Raw genomic sequence first — 23,826 nt, 5'->3', positions numbered from 1 at the left:
GGTTTCATCATTGTCTTTTCACTTGGCTTGTTTGTAAATGGCGTTTCGAACGCTATCCGGTATAACCAAACAAGCCCTTGTGACCAAACTATTGAACTATTTAGTGGTAGATTCACTGATGAAAATCAATGCTTTTGAATGGGAACATATGGTTGGCCCCCTCCCCCTTTTTATTTTTAAATGTCTGATTCCGTCTTTTTCCTTGGTAGCATGTGGCATATGCATACTCATTGGTGTTGATGAAGTATCATTTTCAAATATGCAACCAGAAAAACAACGACGTCACTCAAACCTTTACTTTATGTATTTTCTAAACTTCTTATAGCCCAAATAACGGAAATAATGCGGAATCACGCCTGAATAGATTCTAAAATTAACGTACTTTCATACTTTTCCGGTGAATATTTCCAAGATCATTTTCCCGATTGATCCCAAAAAACTATATTTTAGAGGTAAAATAGTTTCTATTGAATTAGAAACAGTTATAATAATTTCTGGGTTTATATTTCTTCGAGCTTTTTAATTTAACAGCAGGTCTAGCCAAGAACAAACATACCGAGAAATTCGATGCAGCAAAGACAGTTACAAATTGTCATTTTTCTGCCAAACTAAAATGTATACATGCTATATATAAAAGACTGGAACAAATTACCTGAACCAATAGCCTGCAGCACCACTACTGAGTGCTTCAAGGAGAAACTCACTAGAGAGATGCTCCTTGATACTTACAAACACCTACATGTTTAATATGTACAATGTATCTTGTTTAAAAATTAGAAAATATAAATTGAAAAATATTACTTACAAGTTACACATTTGTATTACATGTATATAAAAATTGAAAAATTATTACAAAATCAAAAACATATTTTTAATCATAAAAAATATTGTTAAACCAGGCATGCGCCGGAAAGTAATCCTCAACCAGTTGATGTTTTTCTGTAGATTTTTGTCGGATAATAGCCTCCTTTAACAAACTGAAGATTCTGCTATTTATAGAAGAAGAACAGGTTGAGACCAGTTAGTTTTCCAGGCGCTTTGTAAAAATGTACTGTGCAAACAACTTAACATGATTATTTTTTATAAATACATGTATCTATACAGGGAAAAATAATTTTTAATCTCGAAAATATAATAGACATTTGACAATATTAATTTGCACATACAAAATGTACACAAATGGTTATGGCATACAGAATACATGTAGAACAATTGAGGAAATAAACTCACTCAAAATACGTTATGGTTACTTTTTTAAATCATTTACAATTTGATTTTTTTGCCCCATTTATGGTCATTATGTTTTCTGGTCTGTACATGTACTTCCGTGTGTTCGTCTGTCTATTTGTCTGTTCCGCTTCAGGTGAAAGTTTTTGGACGAGGTAGTTTTTAATGAAGTCCAACCCCTGGACACCAATTTTGATCCCAATTTCACGTTCCACTGAACATAGAAAATGATAGTGCAAAGTTCAAGTTAAAGTTTTGGTTCAACAATGTTCAAGTTTTTGGTCAAGGTAGTTTTTGATGAAGTTGAAGTCCAATCAACTTGAAACTTAGTAAACATGTTCCCTTTGATATGACCGTTCTAATTTTAATGCCAAATTAGAGATTTTATCCCATTTTCAAGGTCCACTGAACATAGAAAATGATAGTGCTGATGGGGCATCTGTGTACTATGGACATATTCTTGTTTTAAAATTTATTAGATTCCTTATACATGTAAGCTAGTGTTTTACAGATGGGTAAATCTAGCACTTTGTTCATTTTCTTTAAAATTGCTTCAGTCATGTCAGTGTATAATTTGATCTGGGCTAAAGACGTATATATCATGTATATTTCTTTTTTCATTATTTCAATGTTTTTGTGAAAATAAGTTGTAAGGCCTTTTTTTTTTAATTAGTTGGTTTACGGACAACTAGTGTCAAAGGTTAGGGTCGGAGGAGGTAAAAAAAATAAAAATAAAATAGCAATCTTAGATTTTTTTTTTGTTCACGTATAACTGTTCTGAAAAATTTGAGTCGGAGGGAAAAAAAAAAATGCTGTTCATTCATGACATTACAGGGGTTGAGGAGGAGAAATAGTTTAGCTCTTATCTTGATGTGCTTTGCATTTGATGGATGGATGGTCAATTGTTGTTTAATGTCTAGTGGCTAATCAGATGCATAATTAGGATGAGAATATGATAATGAGAAATGAAATGCTAAACTGACACACTGAGCCAGAATTTAAATGTGCTAGCTCACAAGGTAACAGTTCCCCCAAAGATATGTTACCTTACCCAAACACATTATTCTGACTCCTTTAATAATTGCAATTGCAGCATGCTTGGCGAAGAAGCAGCAGATACCAATTTTTAAGTCTTTGATTTGACCGGGTCAAGGTTCAAACCCAAGATCTCTCACTCTCCAGGTGAACACAATACCATCACATTTAAGGTGCATGTGGTCTTCACGTATGAATATATGTGCATGTTTGACCCAAAAATCTTTTGAGGACAATATACTTGACATAAACAAATTTCTTTGATTTATGAAATGTTTGATAATCAACTGTGTTCATGATCCTATCATGCTGAAGAAGAAATAGCAATGTACCAAAGTTTGACTAAAACACATATTTTGTACAGACAAGAAATTTGTTAGCATCTAAATTATGCATGAATCCCGTTCGCTGAAAAGTGGAAATGGTGGCAAAGAAATAAAAAGTTGAGATCAATGTTTTATTTTCAACAGGTAACTGCAGATAGTTCTTTAGATTTTCCTCTTCCCATGAACCTTTGAAGGTTTGCATTTGATAAAAGTGCTCTCAGTACGTTGACCATCAAAGTTAATATTCAACTGAAAGTAGATGAAGCCGTCAGACTCCATGGTCCTCCCTCGTTGGGTTTTTGAATTCGTCTGCGTCATTTCGAAGCTTTTCAAAATACGCTGTTCACTACAAACGCTTTATTGACACAGACAAAACGTTTTGGAACGCCTCGGATTTTTTTATTCACAGCACTCGAAAAATCGGGTCGGCGGAATAAAAAACAACACGAAATCAAAATTTTAATTTTATTTCACTTTTAAACAAAATCGGGTCGGCGGATCCGTAAACCAACTAATTAAAAAAAAAAGGCCTAAAAGACAAAAAATAGCCATTGTATATTTATTATTATTTGATTGATCAATGTTGCAAAACATGTGAAATTGATAAAACTATTATGTGACAGAACCCAAATTGCACCAAGTACCTCAATTGCACCAATTTTGCCAAAATAGCAACAGAAATCTTTAAAGTTTACTTAGAATGTTAGATTATAGAGATTATTCTCTTATAATTTCAATGCCATAATATATTAAAGCATGTCTTTCAATAAAGAGCTAAATATACATGTATTTAAATACTTATTTGCACAACATGATCAAATTCTACATCAAAAGATGAAGTATCATAAAATCTTGGCTTGCAACATCATCAAAAGGTCAGCTTTTAAAAATGAACAATTAAACTATGTCTGTGGCATAGATCTACATGTTTATTTTGCATTTCTTACAAATTGAAAAGCAAGCACTGACAACTGTGAAATTGTTTATAAAATGTTGGGAAATTAAATAAAACATCATTTATTTTATTTTTACAGACGTGAATTTAAACATTGTTGCAATTTAGGAAATCCTCATTACAGATATATATTTGTGTTGTTTGGAGTTCAAACCCTTTTTATAAGCCTTTTTACAGGATGTAAAATGTATAATGGTATACCATTGTCTGTATGTCTGTTGTGATAATGTTGGACATTTACTCCAAAACGCTTCAACCAACTTGCATAAAACTTTGGTTAATTGTTAATATATATTGACATGAGCTCTCTTTCGATTTTTAAAAATTTTAGATTTCATGTTTGCAAGTTACAGGGTTTTATTCATTAAAAAAGGGGGATTTTCCAGATTTTGGACAATAACTAAAACACACTGTCAGCAATTCTCATGAAACTTTGGTGAATGATTTATTTCTTTTGATGTAAATAAAGGCAACAGTAGTATACCGCTGTTCAAAACTCATAAATCCATGGACAAAAAACAAAATCGGGCTAAAACCAAGGGAAACGCATTAAATATACAATGTACATTTTATGTAAGAGGAGAACAACGACACAACACTGAAATGTAACACACACAGAAACGGACCAAGTATCAGACAAAATCCCACGAAAATAACAAATATAACATCAAAACCATATACATGAATTTGGGATAGACAAGTACAAAAATGTACCGTGACACATCTTATCGCAATGTGAATTTACACTCAAAATTAAGAGAAAACAAACGACGCAACGTCAAAATGTAACACACACACAGAAACGAACAATAATATAACAATGGCCATCTTCCTGACTTGGTACAGGACATTTTTAAAGGGGAAAAAAATGGTGGGTTGAACCTGGTTTTGTGGCATGCCAAACCTCACACTTTAATGGCCATGTTAAATATAACATTGAAATGACAACATAATATTACAGGACTACAATACAAATAAATAGGAGAACATATTTGACAAAGAAACACATGATTAATAGATGTATTTAATGTAAGCTCCCTTTTGATTTTAATAAACTTCTAATATGACATTGAGAATTAATTGAACTTTAAATGTTTATAGTCTGACAACAGATAGAAAACTAAGTATTGTGCAATAGCACCATGTATTGCACAACAGCAAGAAATCTATATTTCAAGTTCTTTGACTACATTTATTCAGAAACCTATAATTTCTCAAATGTAATTACAATCCAAATTCAGACCTGAATCAAGCTTGAATATTGTGTCCATTTTTGCACCAACTGTTCAGGGTTGGACATCTGCGATTGTATTCAGCTGCACTCAAAAAAGCAAATTATTTTTATTTATCAACTGTATGTAATGTATGTACAATGCATGTTCTGTAATATACACAATTGTCTTATTGATGTGCTATCATGTTTTAAGTATCCTAACTCCTACCCTTAATTCAATGACTAAATTCAAATATTGTTTTGTATTGTTTATTTGATAAAGTTAGGATGTAATTACTGATGGCTACATTTTTTTTGTACATGTATGTTTAAATTTAATATCATTTTTATTTTCAGAAGAGGAACCATGTTTCCTGTAAGCAGTACTTGTATGAATATAGCAAACAGATTAACCAAGCTAACATGTCTGACCTCAACATTCAGTCATAATAAATTATTCAGGTTTGTTTACTCTCTGTGAAAATAAAACTCTAATTTACACAAGTAACCATTCAAAGGCAGATAATTCAGTTGAACCCAGAGCCATCATAATGACATTCTTCAATACTAAAGTTGTCCAACTGATCTTTAATACACATACGACCGCAACATTTATGATTATTACATGTACATGTATGTTATGATTATGTCAGCATTGCAATCTTGAGTCAAGAGACATTTGGTTTTCAGACAGTTACTTGAGTATAAATCTCTTTGAATTTGCACCACAAGGTTTCACACTCCAAAAGAAAGGTTAGGATTTAATTTGGGGGTAATTGTCATTACTGTTTAGATGTAAAGGCCTAAATGAGACAAAGACTAGCAATATTATAGTTTCAGGACAATAACATGTGTACATTATTATATTTACAGTGTATAGATCTCTATGAAATTGTACCTCAAAGTTGCAAAATTCAAAAGGAATGTTGAGATTGCTTTTGAGGGTTATGGCACAATTGTTTAGGAATTAAGTGCCAAAAACAAGGATAATATGGCTTCTGAATTATAACTTGAGTTAAAGACTAAGGATCTCTATAAAATTGTATCAAAAGGTTTAATAAAGGAAAACATTTTGCTAGTTTATTTTGATTTATTAGTTTGAATTTCCTTTGGTATCTTTAACCTCTCTTTTCTAATTAATGAATGGCAAAATCTGATTTCTATTTTAGTACATCACAGTGCCTTATGGAATTAAGGCTTCGAGCAAGAGTAAGAGTCATAGATAACAGTCCAATAGGAAAAGCCGCTGCAACAGCAGGAAAACCAGGAAAAATCATGCACGTTTATAACGTAGCTGCAGTAGGAAGGATTGGCGACAAAGTCATGATAAATATAATGGGACAAAAAAAGAAAGGATATATTGTGGGATGTAGACAAAAACAAAAAACAAATGTACCACGGTTTGACACAAACAATGTAGTATTAGTAGAGGATAGCGGCACTCCGACAGGAACCAGAATACGACATCCATTACCTTCTTGCTTGCGACACAAGAGATATGGAGAAAAGCATAGCGGAGAATTTACTAAAATCTTATCTATAGCCACTAAGTTTGTATGATTTAGTGTAATACAAGTCTTGTATCTATCAAATTGTGAATTATTTTTGTCTTACACATATTAAAAAATATTGACTTAACTGGTGATTAGGCATATATTATTTTAACCATTTGTCCTTGCTAAGGATCATTCTTTCATTTTTGTCTAAAAGTCTTATTTTCATCTCAAAATAAGCATTTTTGTAGTGTCTGGACAATAACTTGTGTGTAAGTTTATGGATCTCTCTGACATTGCACTACAAGATTCAATATCATAAAAGGAAGGCTGGGATTGAGTTTGGTGGTAATTGTTCAATTCATGCAGGAATAAGGGACAAAATAAGGTAAAAAAAACAAGCATTTTTCTAGTTTCCAGACAATAACATGAGTATGGATCTCTCTGAAATTGTACTACAAGGTTCATACTACAAAGGAAAGACTGGGATTCAGTATGGGGGTAATTGCTCCAAGGGGGGGATTCAAAAGTTTAGGGGGGTTCTAATTTTTAGCTCACCTAACTAAAAGGACTAAGTGATTCTGATCACTTGTCGTCCTTCAGCCTCCGTTGTCGTTATCTTTTACAAAAATCTTCACCTCTGAAACTACTTGGTCAAATAAACTTAACTTAATCACAATCATTATTTGGGTATCTTGTTTGAAAAATGTGTGCGGTGACCCAGCCAACCAATCAAGATGGCTGCTATGGCTAAAAATAGAACACAGGGGTAAAATGTAGATTTTGGCTTATAACTCTGAAACCAAAGCATTTAGAGCAAATCTGATAAGAAGTTAAGTTGTTAATCAAGTCAATACCTATCTGCCCTGAAATTTTCAGGTTAATTGGACAACTGGTTGTTGGGTTGCTGCCCCCAAATTTGTAATTTTTAAAGAAATTTTGCTGGTTTTGGTTATTATCTTCAATAATTTTATAGATAGAGATAAACTGTAAACAGCAATAATGTTCAGCAAATTTAAGATTTAAAATAAGTTAACATGACCGAAATGGTCAGTTTACCCCTTACAGGAGTTATTGCCCTTTATAGTAATTTTTTACCTATTTTTATTAATTTTGTAAATTTTTGTACATTTTTACAAAATATTTTCATCAGTATCTAAAATGCCAAGTTTATTGGGCCATAATAAATAATAGGTTTGTTTGCCCAAACGCTACCTTGTCAGAAAAAAGCTGCCTACTCAAATTCTTTTATTGTCCTGATTTGAAGAAGTTTTTTTTAATCAAATAGGCATGAAGACTAATAAACATCTGATACTTCAATTTCTTTTTTTGAAAAAAGAAAAAGAAAATGCCTACCTACCTACCCACTGTCTCAACCTTTGGGTAGGGGTTGGGCAAACCAAAATATTTTTAAGCGTGGCCTTATAGATAGAGCAAATTGTAAGTATCAAGAATGTTCAGTCAAGTAAGATCTACAAACATCACCATCAACAAAACACAATTTTGTCATGAATCCATCTGTATCCTTTGTTTAATATGCATATAGACCAAGATGAGCTACACAGGCTCTTTAGAGCCTCTAGTTTTAAGGAGTTCAAATCTTTTTTTCAAAACTTTTCAAAAAGTTTAAAGTTTTTTTTTTTTTTTAAAAAGAATCTTAAATTGCACAGTATTGCACAATAGATTTGTAAGATCTTGACATTTATTTTGTGTCAGAAACCTATACTATGTCGAAAATTTGATCTCAATCCAAATTCAGACAATATATCAAGCTTGAATATTGTGTTCAAATTTGCCCCAACTGTTCAGGGTTTAACATCTGGTGTCGCACAAGGCTGCACTTGGTGAAGCAATTTTTGTCCATTTAAAAAAAAGAATCCAGTAATAAAGGATCACCAAAAATTGTTTTGGTGTCTTACCTTTATTTGTATTTTTTTTTAGTGATCACTATGGGAAATTAGTCTTTTATTGTTGTATTTGACACAGAAAGAGCATTACTGATATTAAGATCACCTCAAGTGATATAGGTTGTTGGTTAAATCACTGGCAAAGTCAAACCAAAGACTTATAAGTTGGTATTTGCAAAGTTCTCGTCCAAGCCCCATTTTGGTTTAAAGCAAAGACTAGTAAGCTTAGAGTCAGTAAATTATGTGTTTGGCTTCCCGTGAACTGTTACCTTATGAATGAGAATGTAAAAAAAACCCAATCTAGTACAAAACAATAATTAAAATCATTTCACATCACAATGGTCTCTACCAGATATCCAAGTAATATTTGCCAATGGACTTCAAACACTAAACCATATATGGCATGACACGGGTTATGTTCTTCTCATATATGTTATGATGGTATGATACTAAACCCCTAACGGGAAGGATTGTGCCTGATGTTCATATGATGAAATCAGTCAGTTTAATTGAAGTCTGGAGCTGGCATGTCAGTTAACTGCTAGTAGTCCGTTGTTATTTATGTATTTTTGTCATTTTGTTTATTTTCTTTGGTTACATCTTCTAACATCAGACTCTGACTTCTCTTGAACTGAATTTTAATGTGCGTATTGTTATGCGTTTACTTTTCTACATTGGTTAGAGGTATGGGGGGGGGGGATCTCACAAACATGTTTAACCCTGCCGCATTTTTGCACCTGTCCCAAGTCAGGAGCCTCTGGCCTTTGTTAGGCTTGTATTATTTTAATTTTAGTTTCTTGTGTACAATTTGGAAATTAGTATGGCGTTCATTATCACTGGACTAGTATATATTTGTTTAGGGGCCAGCTGAAGGACACCTCCGGGTGCGGGAATTTCTCGCTACATTGAAGACCTGTTGGTGACCTTCTGCTGTTGTTTTTTTATTTGGTCGGATTGTTGTCTCTTTGACACATTCCCCATTTCCATTCTCAATTTTATGATATCTATCAACTTTGAATACACTTATACCTTAAGAAGTTAGGTATTGAATTATACAAATCATTGCAAACAGTTTTCAGAAGATTTACACGAGTAAGCTTGACTTTCTCATGTCTGGAATTGTTTGGCAGATATAATATCAAGCTCACTTTTTCATGTAGCACAGGTAAATAAAATGCATGGTAATAAAATTCATCAAGCTAACCATTATCATTTTAATATTAAAAATACTTTATACTAGAAAGACATTATGATGGAATTCCAATTGTTTTTTAAGTTATTTGTACAGTAATACACAAAATGCAAACAGTCTAATTATTGTAATGAGGTCACCATACAAACTTCAACAATGAACAAGTGGCTAAATCATAGAAATACTTTTATAACAAACAAACCCCTGACATGGAACAGAATATTGCAGAATCATGACAGAACTTCAGATTCCTTTCTGCAAAAATATAATACTCTTAAGGAGAAATCAAAACGAAACGTGTGTAGCTCAAACACATCAAACGACTGGATAACAACTTCATATTCCTGACTTGGTACAGGCATTTTCTTATGAGAAAAATGGTGGATTAAATCTTATTTTAAAGCTTGCTTAACCTCTCACTTGTATGACAGTCGAATAAAATTCCGAGATATTGACAATGATTTGTGAACAAAACAAACAGACATAATTGGTTATAATTTCAAAAATAGGAGTACAGCAGTCAACATTGCAATAGACCACTTTCGAGTCTATCCGTCACCGAAAAAAAATTCGTCAATTAGACGCGCCTTTGTGACGTCATTTACCAGATAGAGGGGTCGCCTGTATCTCTGTACTATCAACATTCATCAAGCGTCATAGTTATCGTCATTCTGCAGGTTGAACTAGAAATAATTTTTGTTTTGTAAGTACTTAATAACAATTCCCTAATGACAGCAGTGCTGATTGTCTTTTATGAGAATTTAGGTTGCCGAATAAATCGTGCAATAAAGTATTATAATTTCCAACCACTCGCTTAACATTGGAATGGAAGTGACGATGCCCCATAACGCATGAATGATGTTCACTAAAACAAAAGTTTATGACGGAAATGCACCGAACTCGAAAGTTGTCTACTGATTTTGACTGTCTGTTATGTTGTGCTGTTTCACAACTGTGCCAAGTACCAATGTTTCAGAGCTCACAAACATATTAAACCATGCCACAGTTTGTGTTTGTCCCAACTATGTTGCAGTGTTTGCATGGCTGTCATCACTCTAAAATCTTAACTCTTCGTGTTGGTTTCATAAAAAGCAGGTTATGTTCAAAGCATATTTGACATACATATTTTGTCATAATTATGCAATTGATATTTACAGCGGGCCTTGAAAGTGCCTATAACTGTCAAAACTAAGTAGCTGCAACCCCGTCAATCATATATACATTGTGAGACAAACATTCAAGATTTTGAGGAATGAAATTAAGCCAAACAACCGACGTTTAATTTCTGTTAAGTTCCACTTTGTAAATACAGCTGTGTCACAAACAACTACTCTTTTCGGGAGTGACATAATATTCATAGATATTTTGTTTGTTTATGTACATGTACTGGTTCCCAGATATCGTCAATATCTTTCCTCTCATAGAGTCATAACTCTAAATGTTACCAGTATAAATACACATGGTTGCAACGGAAATACAATTACAGGAAGACCAAAAGTTAACAAAATTTTAGTACTTAGTATAACTCTTAGCAGCTCGGGGCATATATATGTTGAAATTATGCCGTCCTATGTTTTGACCTTTGAATAAAGTAGAAGGGCATATCAACATCTCATTTTAGGATATATTTTCTTAAACTTTAAAATGAAAGCGGCACAGTGTTAGACTTAAAGGGAGTTCCTATGGGAAACAGAAGTGCAAACTATAGAGATATGCTTAACATATGACTTACTAGATAAAGGAAGATGTGGTGTGAGTGCCAATGAGACAACTCTCCATCCAAATAACAATTTAAAAAGTAAACCATTATAGGTTAAAGTACGGCCTTCAACACGGAGCCTTGGCTCACACCGAACAAGCTATAAAGGGCCCCAAAATTACTAGTGTAAAACCATTCCAACGGGAAAACCAACGGTGTAATCTATATAAACAAAACGAGAAACGAGAAACACGTATATATTACATAAACAAACGACAACTACTGTACATCAGGTTCCTGACTTAGGACAGGTGCAAACATTTGCAGCGGGATTAAACGTTTTAGTTTACAATTTGGAATTATTCTTTGCTGTAAAATTTCTGTCATTCAAAAAAGGAAGTAAGAGCCTTGAAGAAAAACCCTATGCTGTAATAGAAAAATAACAAGATAGCAATATCTAGATCCCTGTTTCCCTTTTTGTTTTTTCGATCAAAGACAGCTGACCAGTTTTAGGAAAATTGTCGTTGTTTAACAACTGAGTACGAAGTGACAAGAAATGGTCCCGAACCAAGTCGGAAACATGAACCTTTTACTAGCTTTTTACCTGTAGTATGCATGGAATAGTATATTAATCGCCAAACAGATCCTTTCAAATCAAACCCGGCCTATTTGGGATCTGCTGAATAGGTCTTCATGGCAAAACAGATTGTAAATGGTTTTGATCGGGTATAGTCTTTGTAACGGATTAAAGATGAATATGTCTGTCTGACAGGATTCACTTGACCTTAGTTACATGACTCATTGGTCAATGTTTGGCTTATGTGCCTTGTTAAGACCTTGTTATTTCAAATTAAAATTTGAGACATTTCAGCATGTGTACTCTTGTTTAGCTAATAACAATGGTTTTAACCACGGATGCAAATTTGACTCCATGAGGGCTTTGCTATTTCTGTTTAAAGTTTATCGTTTAAAAATCTAGTGTATATATATGTATATATCTGGCAATCCAAATTAAAAAAAAGCTATTCTAAGCTTTTTCGATGGCGAAGCTCCAATTTCGTCTCACTTATTGATGTACACCCACATCAATAAGTGAGACGAAATTGGAGCTTCGCCATCGAAAAAGCTTAGAATAGCTTTTTTTTTTAATTTGGATTGCCAGATATATATATATATATATAACTCGTCTAAACATCAACCCAACAATGTTAGATTTGTAAATTTGCTTTCGCAAATTTTTGGTTCTACCCTCGCCGGGATTCGAACCCATGCTACTGCTATATATATACGAGTCTAAATTGAAAACTACGTTCAAACCTATGACTGCGTTGGATAAAAACCGCAATTTTTATACGTGTGCATGTCAAACAAATTTCGTTGTAGAAGGGTCTAAAAACAGCACAAACAACATTTTCCAAAAGACCAAAAGAGTGAAAAGTATATTTAAACAAAACGCATTTGACTAACAGGTCGAACAACTGATGTTCTTTAACCCTGCTGACTGCCATTGGCGATTGCCAAATAAAATTTATCACATATATATACACTAGATTTTTAAACGATAAACTTAAACAGAAATAGCAAAGCCCTCATGGAGTATCAATAGTTAGAGAACTTAAAATTCCTACTGACAACCTTCGAAGACAAGAATTGCGTTGCATATTCTCATTGGACTTGTTTACTGTTGGTCTCCATTGCATATCATAAAAGAAATCCAAATTAATCATATTAAATCTAATCGGGGTTTTAAATTGCAAAACAACTGTTGTTTTAAAACCTTTGAAAATATTTTTAGTTATCATGGTTTGTCGATTTCTGGGTTGAATGGATTTCTGTATTCTGTAACTTACCAATTTTGCTCCCACACTATATGTACAAATAAGTTTTAAGATTTTATAAATTTATTTTCCAAATCAAAGGCAAATTTGCAAAAAGATAAGTCGACAGTTTTTCTTGTAGATGTTATAGATGAGTTCTTATACTTGTACGAGGCGCAAATCTTCCAAATCTTTTTGTACCATGATATAATGTTCTATGTTTTCCATAATCCTTTCATGACATTTAAAGTAAGGACTGCTGCTAAAGATTGCTTTTCTGATATAAGCTGGCATAATCGGGTCAATTGATTCATAAACACTTGATAAATTTCGTATGACTGTCATGCCCTTTTCTTTAACGCCTTTCCTAAAACTATGTCCAAGGACTATTCCGAAAACGCTGATGACACTTTGATCCGATACGTATAGGACTGGTGCTCCTCTATTGGATGAAGCGGATTCAAACTTGATTATCATTTCATCTGCAGGATTCTCTGGTACGGACGGCCAATCGCCAATTTCCATCAACGATTTTGCGTTATTTATGTTTCTGAACGTAAACACTTTCTGTGTAACATCTTGATTTTGAAGGGAAAGACTTCCTGGTAAATACGACCCTTCGTTTACTTCTAGTTCCAAAATAGCAATATCTAGATCCCTGTTTGTCCAAACTGGGTTCTTGGGTTTCAATACGGCTTTTTTGTTTTTTCGACCAACATGACCAAAGAAAGCACACCAGTTTTGAGGAAATTGTCTTCGTTTTACAACTGAGTACGAAGTGACAAGAAATGGTCCTGAACCAAGTCGAAAGCATGAACCTTTTACTAGCTTTTTACCTGTAGAATGCATGTATATTAATCGCCCAACAGATCCTTTTAAATCAAAGCCTGACCTATTTGGGATCTGCTGAATAGGAGTTTCATCGGTAAATGTCTCCTCTTTATCAAACAAGGACATTTTCTCAATAACTTCTTCAAGTCCCATGCGCATGTTAGGGTCATGTTGAAGAAGTCCTACGATTATATCCTTTACAATCTGTGGTTCAAAAAAATCTGGAACCACAATCGCCGGGGATTTAATACCTTCAAAGATTTTACATCTTTCCATTTCAGTCTGAAACGTGAACCACATTTCAAATATAATTAGCCCTAAACTGTACAGATCTATGCGTTTATCATATTTTTTGTTACATATAAGTACCTCTGGTCCACAATAAAGTTTGGTTCCTATATAACTGGTAAGGTTCTCGTCTTTGCTGGACATGATTTTGCTTCCTTCGGTTAAATTCTCAGGTCGAGCTATACCGAAGTCGCCAATTTTCACTGTTCCAGATTTGCTGAGGAAGATATTTCTAGGATTTAAATCTCGATGCATAATGTTTTCGTCATGAATATACTTGATTCCATCAACAATTTCGCATAATATTCGTCTTTGCTCAAGTTCCCTGTCACATTTATCATATACGTTCATATTTTCGATGAAATCCCTTAATGTTTGGTTACAGTACTCCATTTGTATACATAAATATTGGACATTTGTAGCCAGGGAATCATTACTTGCACCCTCATTTTTAATATGCCAAGATGTATGATATCGGACTATATTGGCATGCTGTAATTGAGACAGGACTTCTACTTCTCTATTCATCCTTTCTTCGTCTTGGTCTGTTCGAAGAGGAACAAATTTCAGTGCATATTCCTTTTTGTCAGTTTTACTTTTAATTTTATAAACACTTCCATAAGCTCCTTCACCAATTTTCTTGACAATTTCAAAGTGCTTAAGCATGTCTGATGATAGAACTGCCTCTAATCTGCTATCAGTCGAACTAAATGAGCCGCTGCTGCTTTCACAGTTCTCCTCGTCATAAGAGCCCGAGCCATTGGTCCACATAATGTTAAATACGTTAACGATCTACAATGTAAAATTAAAATATCAACTACATCAATTTAGTTCCGAAATATGAGGTTCTAGGTTGTGTTTAGAAATGAAGATCCCCTATCCAGAACCCACAAATATAGTAACCACGTGACAATCTTAATAAAGGCAACAGTATTATACCACTTTCCAATAGTCATAAAACAGTTTAACTGAAACAAATCAGGGTCACAAACCAAAACTTAGGGAAACGCATCAACTATAAGAGGAAAACCAACAGAAACACAGAACTGCAACAAAAATAAACGCCAACATACATAACCAGATGCTCCGCAGGGCGTAGCTTTATACGACCGCAGAGGTTGAACCCTGAACGGTTGGGGCAAGTATGGACACAACATTCAAGCTGGATTCTTCTCTAAATTTGGATTGTGATTAAATAGTTGACACAGCATAGGTTTCTGACACAGAATGAATGTATTCAAATGAACTTAAAATTTTTGTTTTCTCTTAGAGCAATTCACTATGCTGTTGAATATTAATCCTCTCAAAAAAATGTTTGAAGAAATTTTCTTTTTATTTATGAAATTTCAAATGAGAAAAATTGAACCCAATTTTTTAATCACATCCCCCTTTCCCTTATTCCAAAACTAATTTCAATTAAAATATTCTAATGGAGTTTGCAACAATTACTACTCATTATAATACATCATAAAATATTAAGATGTAAAAAAAACTGCTTGTTATCACTGAATGGTAAAGATTATTTAAATTTATCAGTTGGTAGTAAAAAGTGAATACACATTGTATATTGTATATAACAAAGATTTAAGTTGATTCTGGACAAAGAAAGATAACTCCAATTAAAAAAAATTATTGCAGATATTTCTTGCTTACTATACTGGACAAAGAAAGATAACTCTTAATTAAAAAAAAAATTGCTATTTCACAATATTGTGAAATTAGATATTTCTTGCCATTGCACAATACTGTGCAATTGAAAAGACTTGCTATTGCACAATACTTAATATAATAATTTTAGATCCTGATTTGGACCAACTTGAAAACTGGGCCCATAATCAAAAATCTAAGTACATGTTTAGATTCAGCATATCAAAGAGGCCCAAGAATTTAATTTTTGTTAAAATCAAACTTAGTTTAATTTTGGACCCTTTGCACTTTAATTTAGACCAATTTTAAAACTGGACCAAAAATTAAGAATCTACATACACAGTTTGATTTGGCATATCAAAGAACCCCAATTATTCAATTTTTGATGAAATCAAACAATGTTTAATTTTGGACCTCAATTTGGGCCAACTTGAAAACTGGGCCAATAATCAAAAATCTAAGTACATTTTTAGATTCAGCATATCAAAGAACCCCAAGGTTTCAATTTTTGTTAAAATCAAACTAAGTTTAATTTTGGACCCTTTGGACCTTAATGTAGACCAATTTGAAAACGGGACCAAAAATTAAGAATCTACTTACACAGTTAGATTCGGCATATTAAAGAACCCCAATTATTCAATTTTGATGAAATCAAACAAAGTTTAATTTTGGACCCTTTGGGCCCATTTTTCCTTAACTGTTGGGACCAAAACTCCCAAAATCAATACCAACCTTCCTTTCATAGTCATAAACCTTGTGTTTAAATTTCATAGATTTCTATTTACTTATACTAACGCTATGGTGCGAAAACCAAGAAAAATGCTTATTTGGGTCCCTTTTTGGCCCCTAATTCCTAAACTGTTGGGACCGAAACTCCCAAAATCTAAACCAACCTTCCTTTTAAGGTCATAAACATTGTGTTTAAATTTCATTGATTTCTATTTACTTTAACTAAAGTTATTGTGCGAAAACCAAGAATAATGCTTATTTGGGCCCTTTTTTGGCCCCTAATTCCTAAACTGTTGAAACCAAAACTCCCAAAATCAATCCCAACCTTTCTTTTGTGGTCATAAACTTTGTGTCAAAATTTCATAGATTTCTATTAGCTTAAACTAAAGTTATAGTGCGAAAACCAAGAAAATGCTTATTTGGGCCCTTTTTGGCCCCTATTTCCTAAAATGTTGGGACCAAAACTCCCAAAATCAATACCAGCCTTCCTTTTATGGTCATAAACCTTGTGTTAAAATTTCATAGATTTCTATTCACTTTTACTAAAGTTAGAGTGCGAAAACTAAAAGTATTCGGACGACGACGACGACGACGACGACGACGACGCCAACGTGATAGCAATATACGACGAAATTTTTTTCAAAATTTGCGGTCGTATAAAAACTGACTGTTTGATAACAACTGCCATATACATGACTTGGTGCATTACATTTTAAAAGAACAAATGGTGGGTTGAATTTGGTTTAATGGCTAGTCAAACCTCTCGCTTATATGCTATTTTAAAAATGTCGCTAAAATGACAACATTACGGGACAGGGATACCGTACAAACAAATGATGGAACACTCAGGACAAAAAAATACATAGATAAACAAGCATTATGTGAATATTGTATAGCAATACATCTGATTAATAGTCCACTACCGGTTAACAAATCATTTTATTGAAACAAAATTTATCTTGATCTATAAATTGTCATGGTGTAAGCTATATAAGTCCAGGTACCATAACTCTGCACAAAATCATCAGAGTGGTCAAAATTTGAACTTGATCTGTAACTTGTCATGATAAAACTATATACCAATTTTCAAATCAATATCTTCACGCATGACAAAAAAAAGTGCGGAAACTGATTATTTGAGAAAATTGGACTATAACTCTGCTCAAAATCAGCAAACCAGAACAAAATTTAACTGAAACTGTTACTTTTCAAGATAAACCATTAACCAAGTATCAAATTAATATTTTCAACATTAATTGACAAAAAAAAGTGCGGACAACTGATTATTTTAGTGAATTTTCTAAGTCAAAGGACCATAACTCTGTCCAAAATCATCAGACTGTAACAAAATTCGACCTTGATCTGTGACTTGTCATGATAAAACAATGCACGAAATATCAAATCAATTTCTTTACGCATGATCAAAATTAAATGCTCCACAGGGCGCGGCTTAATACGACCGCAGAGGTCGAACCCTGAACAGTACCGTTAGGGTGATATCTCAATCCGCCGCCGCCTATAGGTGTCAGACCACCAGTTACTCCTTCCAATTTAGAACGTGTGTAAAAAGTAGCCCTACTCTGACACAAAATAGTGATGTTTTTAATGTCATTGTTTACTTAAACTTACCAACAAATTTGCAGAAATGACACTTTTGGTGAAAGAGAAATATACTTAGACCATTTTTAGCCAATATTCACTTGTCTATGAGTTTGCATAAAATATCAGGATTAATCAATGCGCTCCATAGAATAATAATTAAAGATTTCCAGAAAACCGGGGGTTATTTTTGGAGTACCTCTGTTCGAAGGTCATTTTTTTTTTCTAAATTCTAAGGCTTTAAAGGTACTATGGTACTATATTAAAAATTGGCATGTAAAAAGCTGATACATGTACAATTCAGGAATTACCTGGTTTCTATGAAGTTGAACTTTATTTATAAAGATGTGAAATTTGGTTGAACAGATAGGGATTTTCATTGGTGGTTTGACACCTATACCCCTAGTACCACTGGGGGGGGGGTCTTCTACGGAAGCCGCTTAGTATCAGGGTGGAGTTTTATTTTTAAGACGTTATAACGACTTAGCTAACTTGTTATAACGACTAAGCATATTATTTATCTTGTTATAACAACTTAACTTACTTGTTTTAACGACTTAGCTAACTTGTTTAAACATAAACGACTGAGCAAACTTGTTATAACGACTTAGCTAATCTAACTCGTTATAACAACTTAGCTAATCTAACTCGTTATAACAACTTAGCTTACTCGTTATAACAACTAAGCTTACTCGTGATAACGACTTAGCTAACTCGTTTAAACAACGTAGTTTAAGCATATTTATTCATAGTGGATTCGAAAACAAGTTTTGCAACTTTAATATAATATTAATCCCTTTCCACTTGTGGGTGCGAGTGCTGCCTTGTAGCGCTCGGCTATAGCTGCTCTTTTTCGAAATCTACAAAGGTGTATTTTACATGCAAGAGATATGTCTCTCTCTTAACACGGGTCAGCCATTTATCGTTCCCTTTCGACGGACTATCTTAGCTAACTTGTTATAACGAGTTAGATTCGCTAAGTTGTTAAAACAATTTAGCTAAGTCGTTATAACGACTTAAAAATAAAACTCCACACTGACATTAACCGGCTTCCTTAGGCTCTTTCTATATGAAGCCATTGAAGGTGTAATAGTAATAAAATATTCAATTGGCAAGGGGACGCAGTGGCGGATCAAGACATTTTCATAGGTCAAGTGGGGTCCCACTGACTGCCGAAGAGGGGGCCTTCTCCAGTCATGCTTCAGTGATCCCCTATATAATCGACCATTTTTTTTAAATCCGGCTCTGGGAAGAATATGAACACTACTATTCCAATTGCCAATATCTTATCATTATTGACACAACGTCTAGTGTCTGTGCAATGGGGTGCAATTTTACAGAGGATATATATCAGTAGGTAGTAATTGACCAAATGTGATATATCAATGGGTCATAATTTTTCAGATTGTTGTGCAACGATCTTATGTATGTGAAGTTAGCAGCCGGTTGGTTATTCGATATTCGATATTCAATATCCAACCGGCTACTAGCAGTCGGTTTGATATTCAAAATTTTGTTCAAAAATCATATAAAAAAGAAATACTTAATAACATTAAAGCATGATTTTCATACTCAAGAGGACTGACAAGATACGTAGGAAATCGTTTCTTGACATCTTCTAACTGCCGTAAATTCTCGTTGATCTCGAATATAAACCCTTTTCTAACTGGCATAATTTTGTCTTTATGTAACATAGATTTTTGTCAGTAAATGAACTTCAAAGATGTACTTTTATATGTGATATTTCTTCAAACAAAAAGTAAAACCGATCAAGCTAGAAAGATTTTGGAATATAAATAGATTTTTTTTGGAAAGCCCAAAAAAGAAATATATAGTGAAAATCTACCTGAGAGCGCTTAAATGAGGGTGAGACCCCCCTGGTCTTTCAATGTCCATAAAATTCAACCAAATCATGTATATATAAAGGTTTTATCAGAAGGATTTCCCAGATTAATGTCATCTTCGATATCTGCGGAGGGCTTAGATTGTCACTTTTTAGCTAAAAATTGTCCAAATTTTAGGACAAAGGGCACAGGGCAATGATGAGAGCCCCCTGATCTCTCAATCTTTCTAATATAATGCAGACATTTAGTTAATAGGTAGGTACAAACGTGACTAAAAGGAATTCTGGTATACTTCCTGTCTTCCATATATACGGAGCGCCCAAAGTGCCAGTTGGATATTCAAATTATATAGTGAAAACCTACCTGAGACCGCTTAAATGAGGGTTAAACCCCCTGGTCTTTCAAAATCCATCAAATTCAATTAAATCATTGACTCTGTACATATAAAGGTTGCATCAAAAGGATTTCTAAGAATAATTTCATCTTCTATATCTACGGAGGGCTTAGATTGTCAATTTTGACAATTTTTAGCTAAAAATTATCTAAGCCCTATATAATTTGAATATCCAGCTGGCACCCTTCGGCGCTCCGCAATTATGGAAGACAGGAAGTGTACCCAAATTCCTGTAAGTCACGTTTGTATCTACCTATTATCTAAATGTCTGCATAATATTAGAAAGATTGAGAGATCAGGGGGCACTCACCATTGCCCTGTGCCCTTTGTCCTGAAATTTTGACAATTTTTAGCTGAAAAGTGACAATCTAAGCCCTCCGTAGATCTCGAAGAAGACATTAATATGGGAAATCCTTTTTATAAAAACCTTTATATGTACAGAGTCTTTGATTTAATTGAATTTTATGGATTTTGAAAGACCAGGGGGGTTTAACCCTAATTTAAGCGGTCTCAGGTAGGTTTTCACTATATAATTTGAATATCCAACAGACATTTTGGGCGCTCCGTATATATGGAAGACAGGAAGTATACCCAAATTCCTTTTAGTCACGTTTGTATCTACCTATTAACTAAATGTTTGCATTATATTAGAAAGATCGAGATCAGGGGGCTCTAACCATTGCCCTGTGCCCTTATGCTGAAATTTTGACAATGCTGAAATTTTGACAATTTTTAGCTGAAAAGTGACAATCCAAGCGTTCCGTAGATATCGAAGATGACATTAATCTGGGAAATCCTTTTGATACAAACCTTTATATGTACAGAGTCTATGATTTAATTGAATTTTATGGATTTTGAAAGAGCAGGGGGGGATTAACCCTCATTTAAGCGGTATCAGGTAGGTTTTCACTATATAATTTTGAATATCCAACTGGCATTTTTGGCGCTCCGTAAACATGGAAGACAGGAAGTGTTCCCAAATTCCTGTTAGTCACGTTTGTATCTACCTATTCTCTAAATGTCTGCATAATATTAGAAAGATTGAGAGATCAGGGGGCTGAGCGGGCTCTCACCATTGCCCTGTGCCCTTTGTCCTGAAATTTTGACAATTTTTAGCTAAAAAGTGACAATCTAAGCTCTCCGTAGATATCGAAGATGACATTAATCTAGGAAATCCTTTTGATACAAACCTTTATATGTACAGAGTCTATGATTTAATTGAATTTTATGAATTTTGAAAGGTCAGGGGGTTTAAGCCTCATTTAAGCGGTCTCAGGTAGGTTTTCACTATATAATTTGAATATCCAACTGGCACTTTTGGCGCTCCGTAAACATGGAAGACAGGAAGTGTACCTAAATTCCTGTTGGTCACGTTTGTATCTACCTATTGACTAAATGTCTGCATAATATTAGAAAGATTGAGAGATCAGGGAGCTCTCACCATTGCCCTGTGCCCTTTGTCCGAAAACTTTGACATTTTTTGGTTGAAAATTTGTTTATTTGGCTTTCCATATATATATTTCTATTATAATTATTAATATTTCTACAGTAAATTTAGTAATCGGTTTTTATTTTTGTCTTAAGAAATATTATAAACAAAAGTACATCTTTGAAGTCGTTTTATTGACAAAAATCTATATTACATAAATACAAATATGTAACTTAGAAAAGGTTTTTTTCTTATAATTTTCAACTACATACTGACTGCTAGCAGCCGGTTGGATATTGAATATCGAATAACGAATATCGAACCGGCTGCTAACTTCACATACATAACGATCTTCACTAAATTTCACAAACTCTTAGTCAGTAAAATTTCCACATCTGATGAAACAGAAGTTTTGTTATTGATCAAATATATGAATGGGTTTTGATTTCGCTGTGAAATATATGCAATTAGGGATAAATCACAATTATTAAAAATATGAATGGGGTGTTTTTTAAATCCCGTCTGCACCACTGTACTCAAAATCCGAAGTTGAGACCCCGTCCCACCCTCATGTACTAGTAGCACATAAACACGTTAATATATAATATTATACACATAGTCATTATGAGTAAAACTCAGTTTAAAACTTATAAAAGTTTAAAAGAAGTATTCTGTTTCTAGAACTAATCTGACATTTAAACTAACAAAAGTTTAAAAAAAGTATTCTGTTTCTAGAACTAATCTGACATTTAAACTAATGAAAGTTTAAACATGTTAAAAGAAGTATTCTGTTTATAGAACTAATCTGACAAACTGAACAGCTGAATACACATATGCTCACATATAGGTGAGGAACTGTATATATGATCATATATAATACAAAACAATCATTACATAACCACTAACCTGTAATAGTCTTGAGGAAATGCACTTAACATACTAGTGACGTAGTTATACACTTTATCGACGCATCAAATCACGCACATCAAGTACACAACTTCATTTACAGTTTTTATCTTATTTTTACCTTTTCGTTGTGTTTTATATATTTATCTTATCTTAATACTTCGTAAATGTCATATGACACTAATTTCAAGCACGTTGTGACTAAGAAAATAAGACTTTTATATATAGTCTTAGTCATTGTGAATGTGCAGATAGACTGGGGTCACTGGGATCCCGCTATATATAATCACCTTGTTCTATAATATGCACATTTATCCAGACAGGCGAACCAGTCTAGTAAAGTTAACAGAATAGAAAATAAAGGGGGGAAATAATATAGAATACATTTCACTGGCAACAATAATACAAAGACGAGAGAATGATAGGCCAAGAGAAAGAAAAAAAACCACTAAATTTAATACAGAAATGAACTACCCCCTTTTTCCGCCAAGTCCATTTCATGTTGGTTAAGACTTTTTCTATGAATAAAATAAAATGAGCACTTCGCTGAGCGTTGCATGATATGACCGCAGTGGCCGAACTCTGAATAGTTGGGGCAAATTAAGACACAATATTCAAGCTTGATTCTATCTGAATTTGGATTGTGACCAAATTTGTGCCGTAATATATAGGTTTCTGACACAAAATTCATGTGATCAAAGATTTGACAAATTTAATGCACAATACTGTGCAATTGAAGATTTCTTCTTGAAACTTTTCAAAAATTTGACTAGAATAATGATGAAAAAAAAATATGAACCGTTTAAAAATTATTGGACCCCCCCACCCTTTCCCCCTTATTTCTAACTTTTAGCCGGAATCCCCCTCGGAGCATTAACCATCAAACTCCATACCAGTCTTTCCTTTGTAATATGAAACCTTGTAGTTCAATTTTAGAGAGATCCATACGCTTTCACATAATATAATATATATCTTTATTTGCAAAACATACAATAACCAAATTTGGTTGTGGCAAATACATTGACAAACAAACATAATGAAACATAATGAAAACTCGACAATATTATAAGAAATATGATAAAAACAGTAACTGTTCTCCTTTTCTCAGTTCTAATGACTCTTTAATAAAAGAAACAACTGCTTTTACATCATTTGTTGTTGATGGATTAAGTATTATCACGAGTTTATCAGTAAAATTAAGTGTATTAAAATTTACATATTTTTGTATATAATATTCTAGAAAGATTTCTCTTTTATTTTTATTTATTTTACAGTTGAAGAAAAAATGAAATTCA

The 23,826-nt window shown here is 33.4% G+C and overlaps 2 protein-coding genes across 2 annotated transcripts; one reads left to right on the top strand and one right to left on the bottom strand.

The window, feature by feature from the left end:
* The first annotated feature begins 382 nt into the window (after positions 1 to 382).
* On the top strand, positions 383 to 6,327 carry LOC134709309 (large ribosomal subunit protein uL14m-like). Its single transcript, XM_063569473.1, has 3 exons — positions 383 to 452; positions 5,114 to 5,218; positions 5,926 to 6,327. Exons 2-3 carry the CDS (start codon positions 5,124 to 5,126, stop codon positions 6,314 to 6,316), a joined length of 486 nt encoding a protein of 161 aa, XP_063425543.1. The 5' UTR covers positions 383 to 452; positions 5,114 to 5,123; the 3' UTR covers positions 6,317 to 6,327.
* A 6,665-nt stretch (positions 6,328 to 12,992) lies between these two features.
* Positions 12,993 to 22,664, bottom strand: LOC134709308 (interferon-induced, double-stranded RNA-activated protein kinase-like). The gene is made up of 2 exons (XM_063569471.1): positions 22,532 to 22,664; positions 12,993 to 14,775 (listed from the first exon to the last, which is right to left on the bottom strand). Exon 2 carries the CDS (start codon positions 14,752 to 14,754, stop codon positions 13,024 to 13,026), a length of 1,731 nt encoding a protein of 576 aa, XP_063425541.1. The 5' UTR covers positions 14,755 to 14,775; positions 22,532 to 22,664; the 3' UTR covers positions 12,993 to 13,023.
* Between the last annotated feature and the right edge of the window lie 1,162 nt (positions 22,665 to 23,826).

The sequence above is a fragment of the Mytilus trossulus genome, chromosome 3 (genome assembly GCF_036588685.1).
Source record: "Mytilus trossulus isolate FHL-02 chromosome 3, PNRI_Mtr1.1.1.hap1, whole genome shotgun sequence".
NCBI lineage: Eukaryota > Metazoa > Mollusca > Bivalvia > Mytilida > Mytilidae > Mytilus > Mytilus trossulus.
This window is presented reverse-complemented; position numbering and strand designations above follow the sequence as displayed.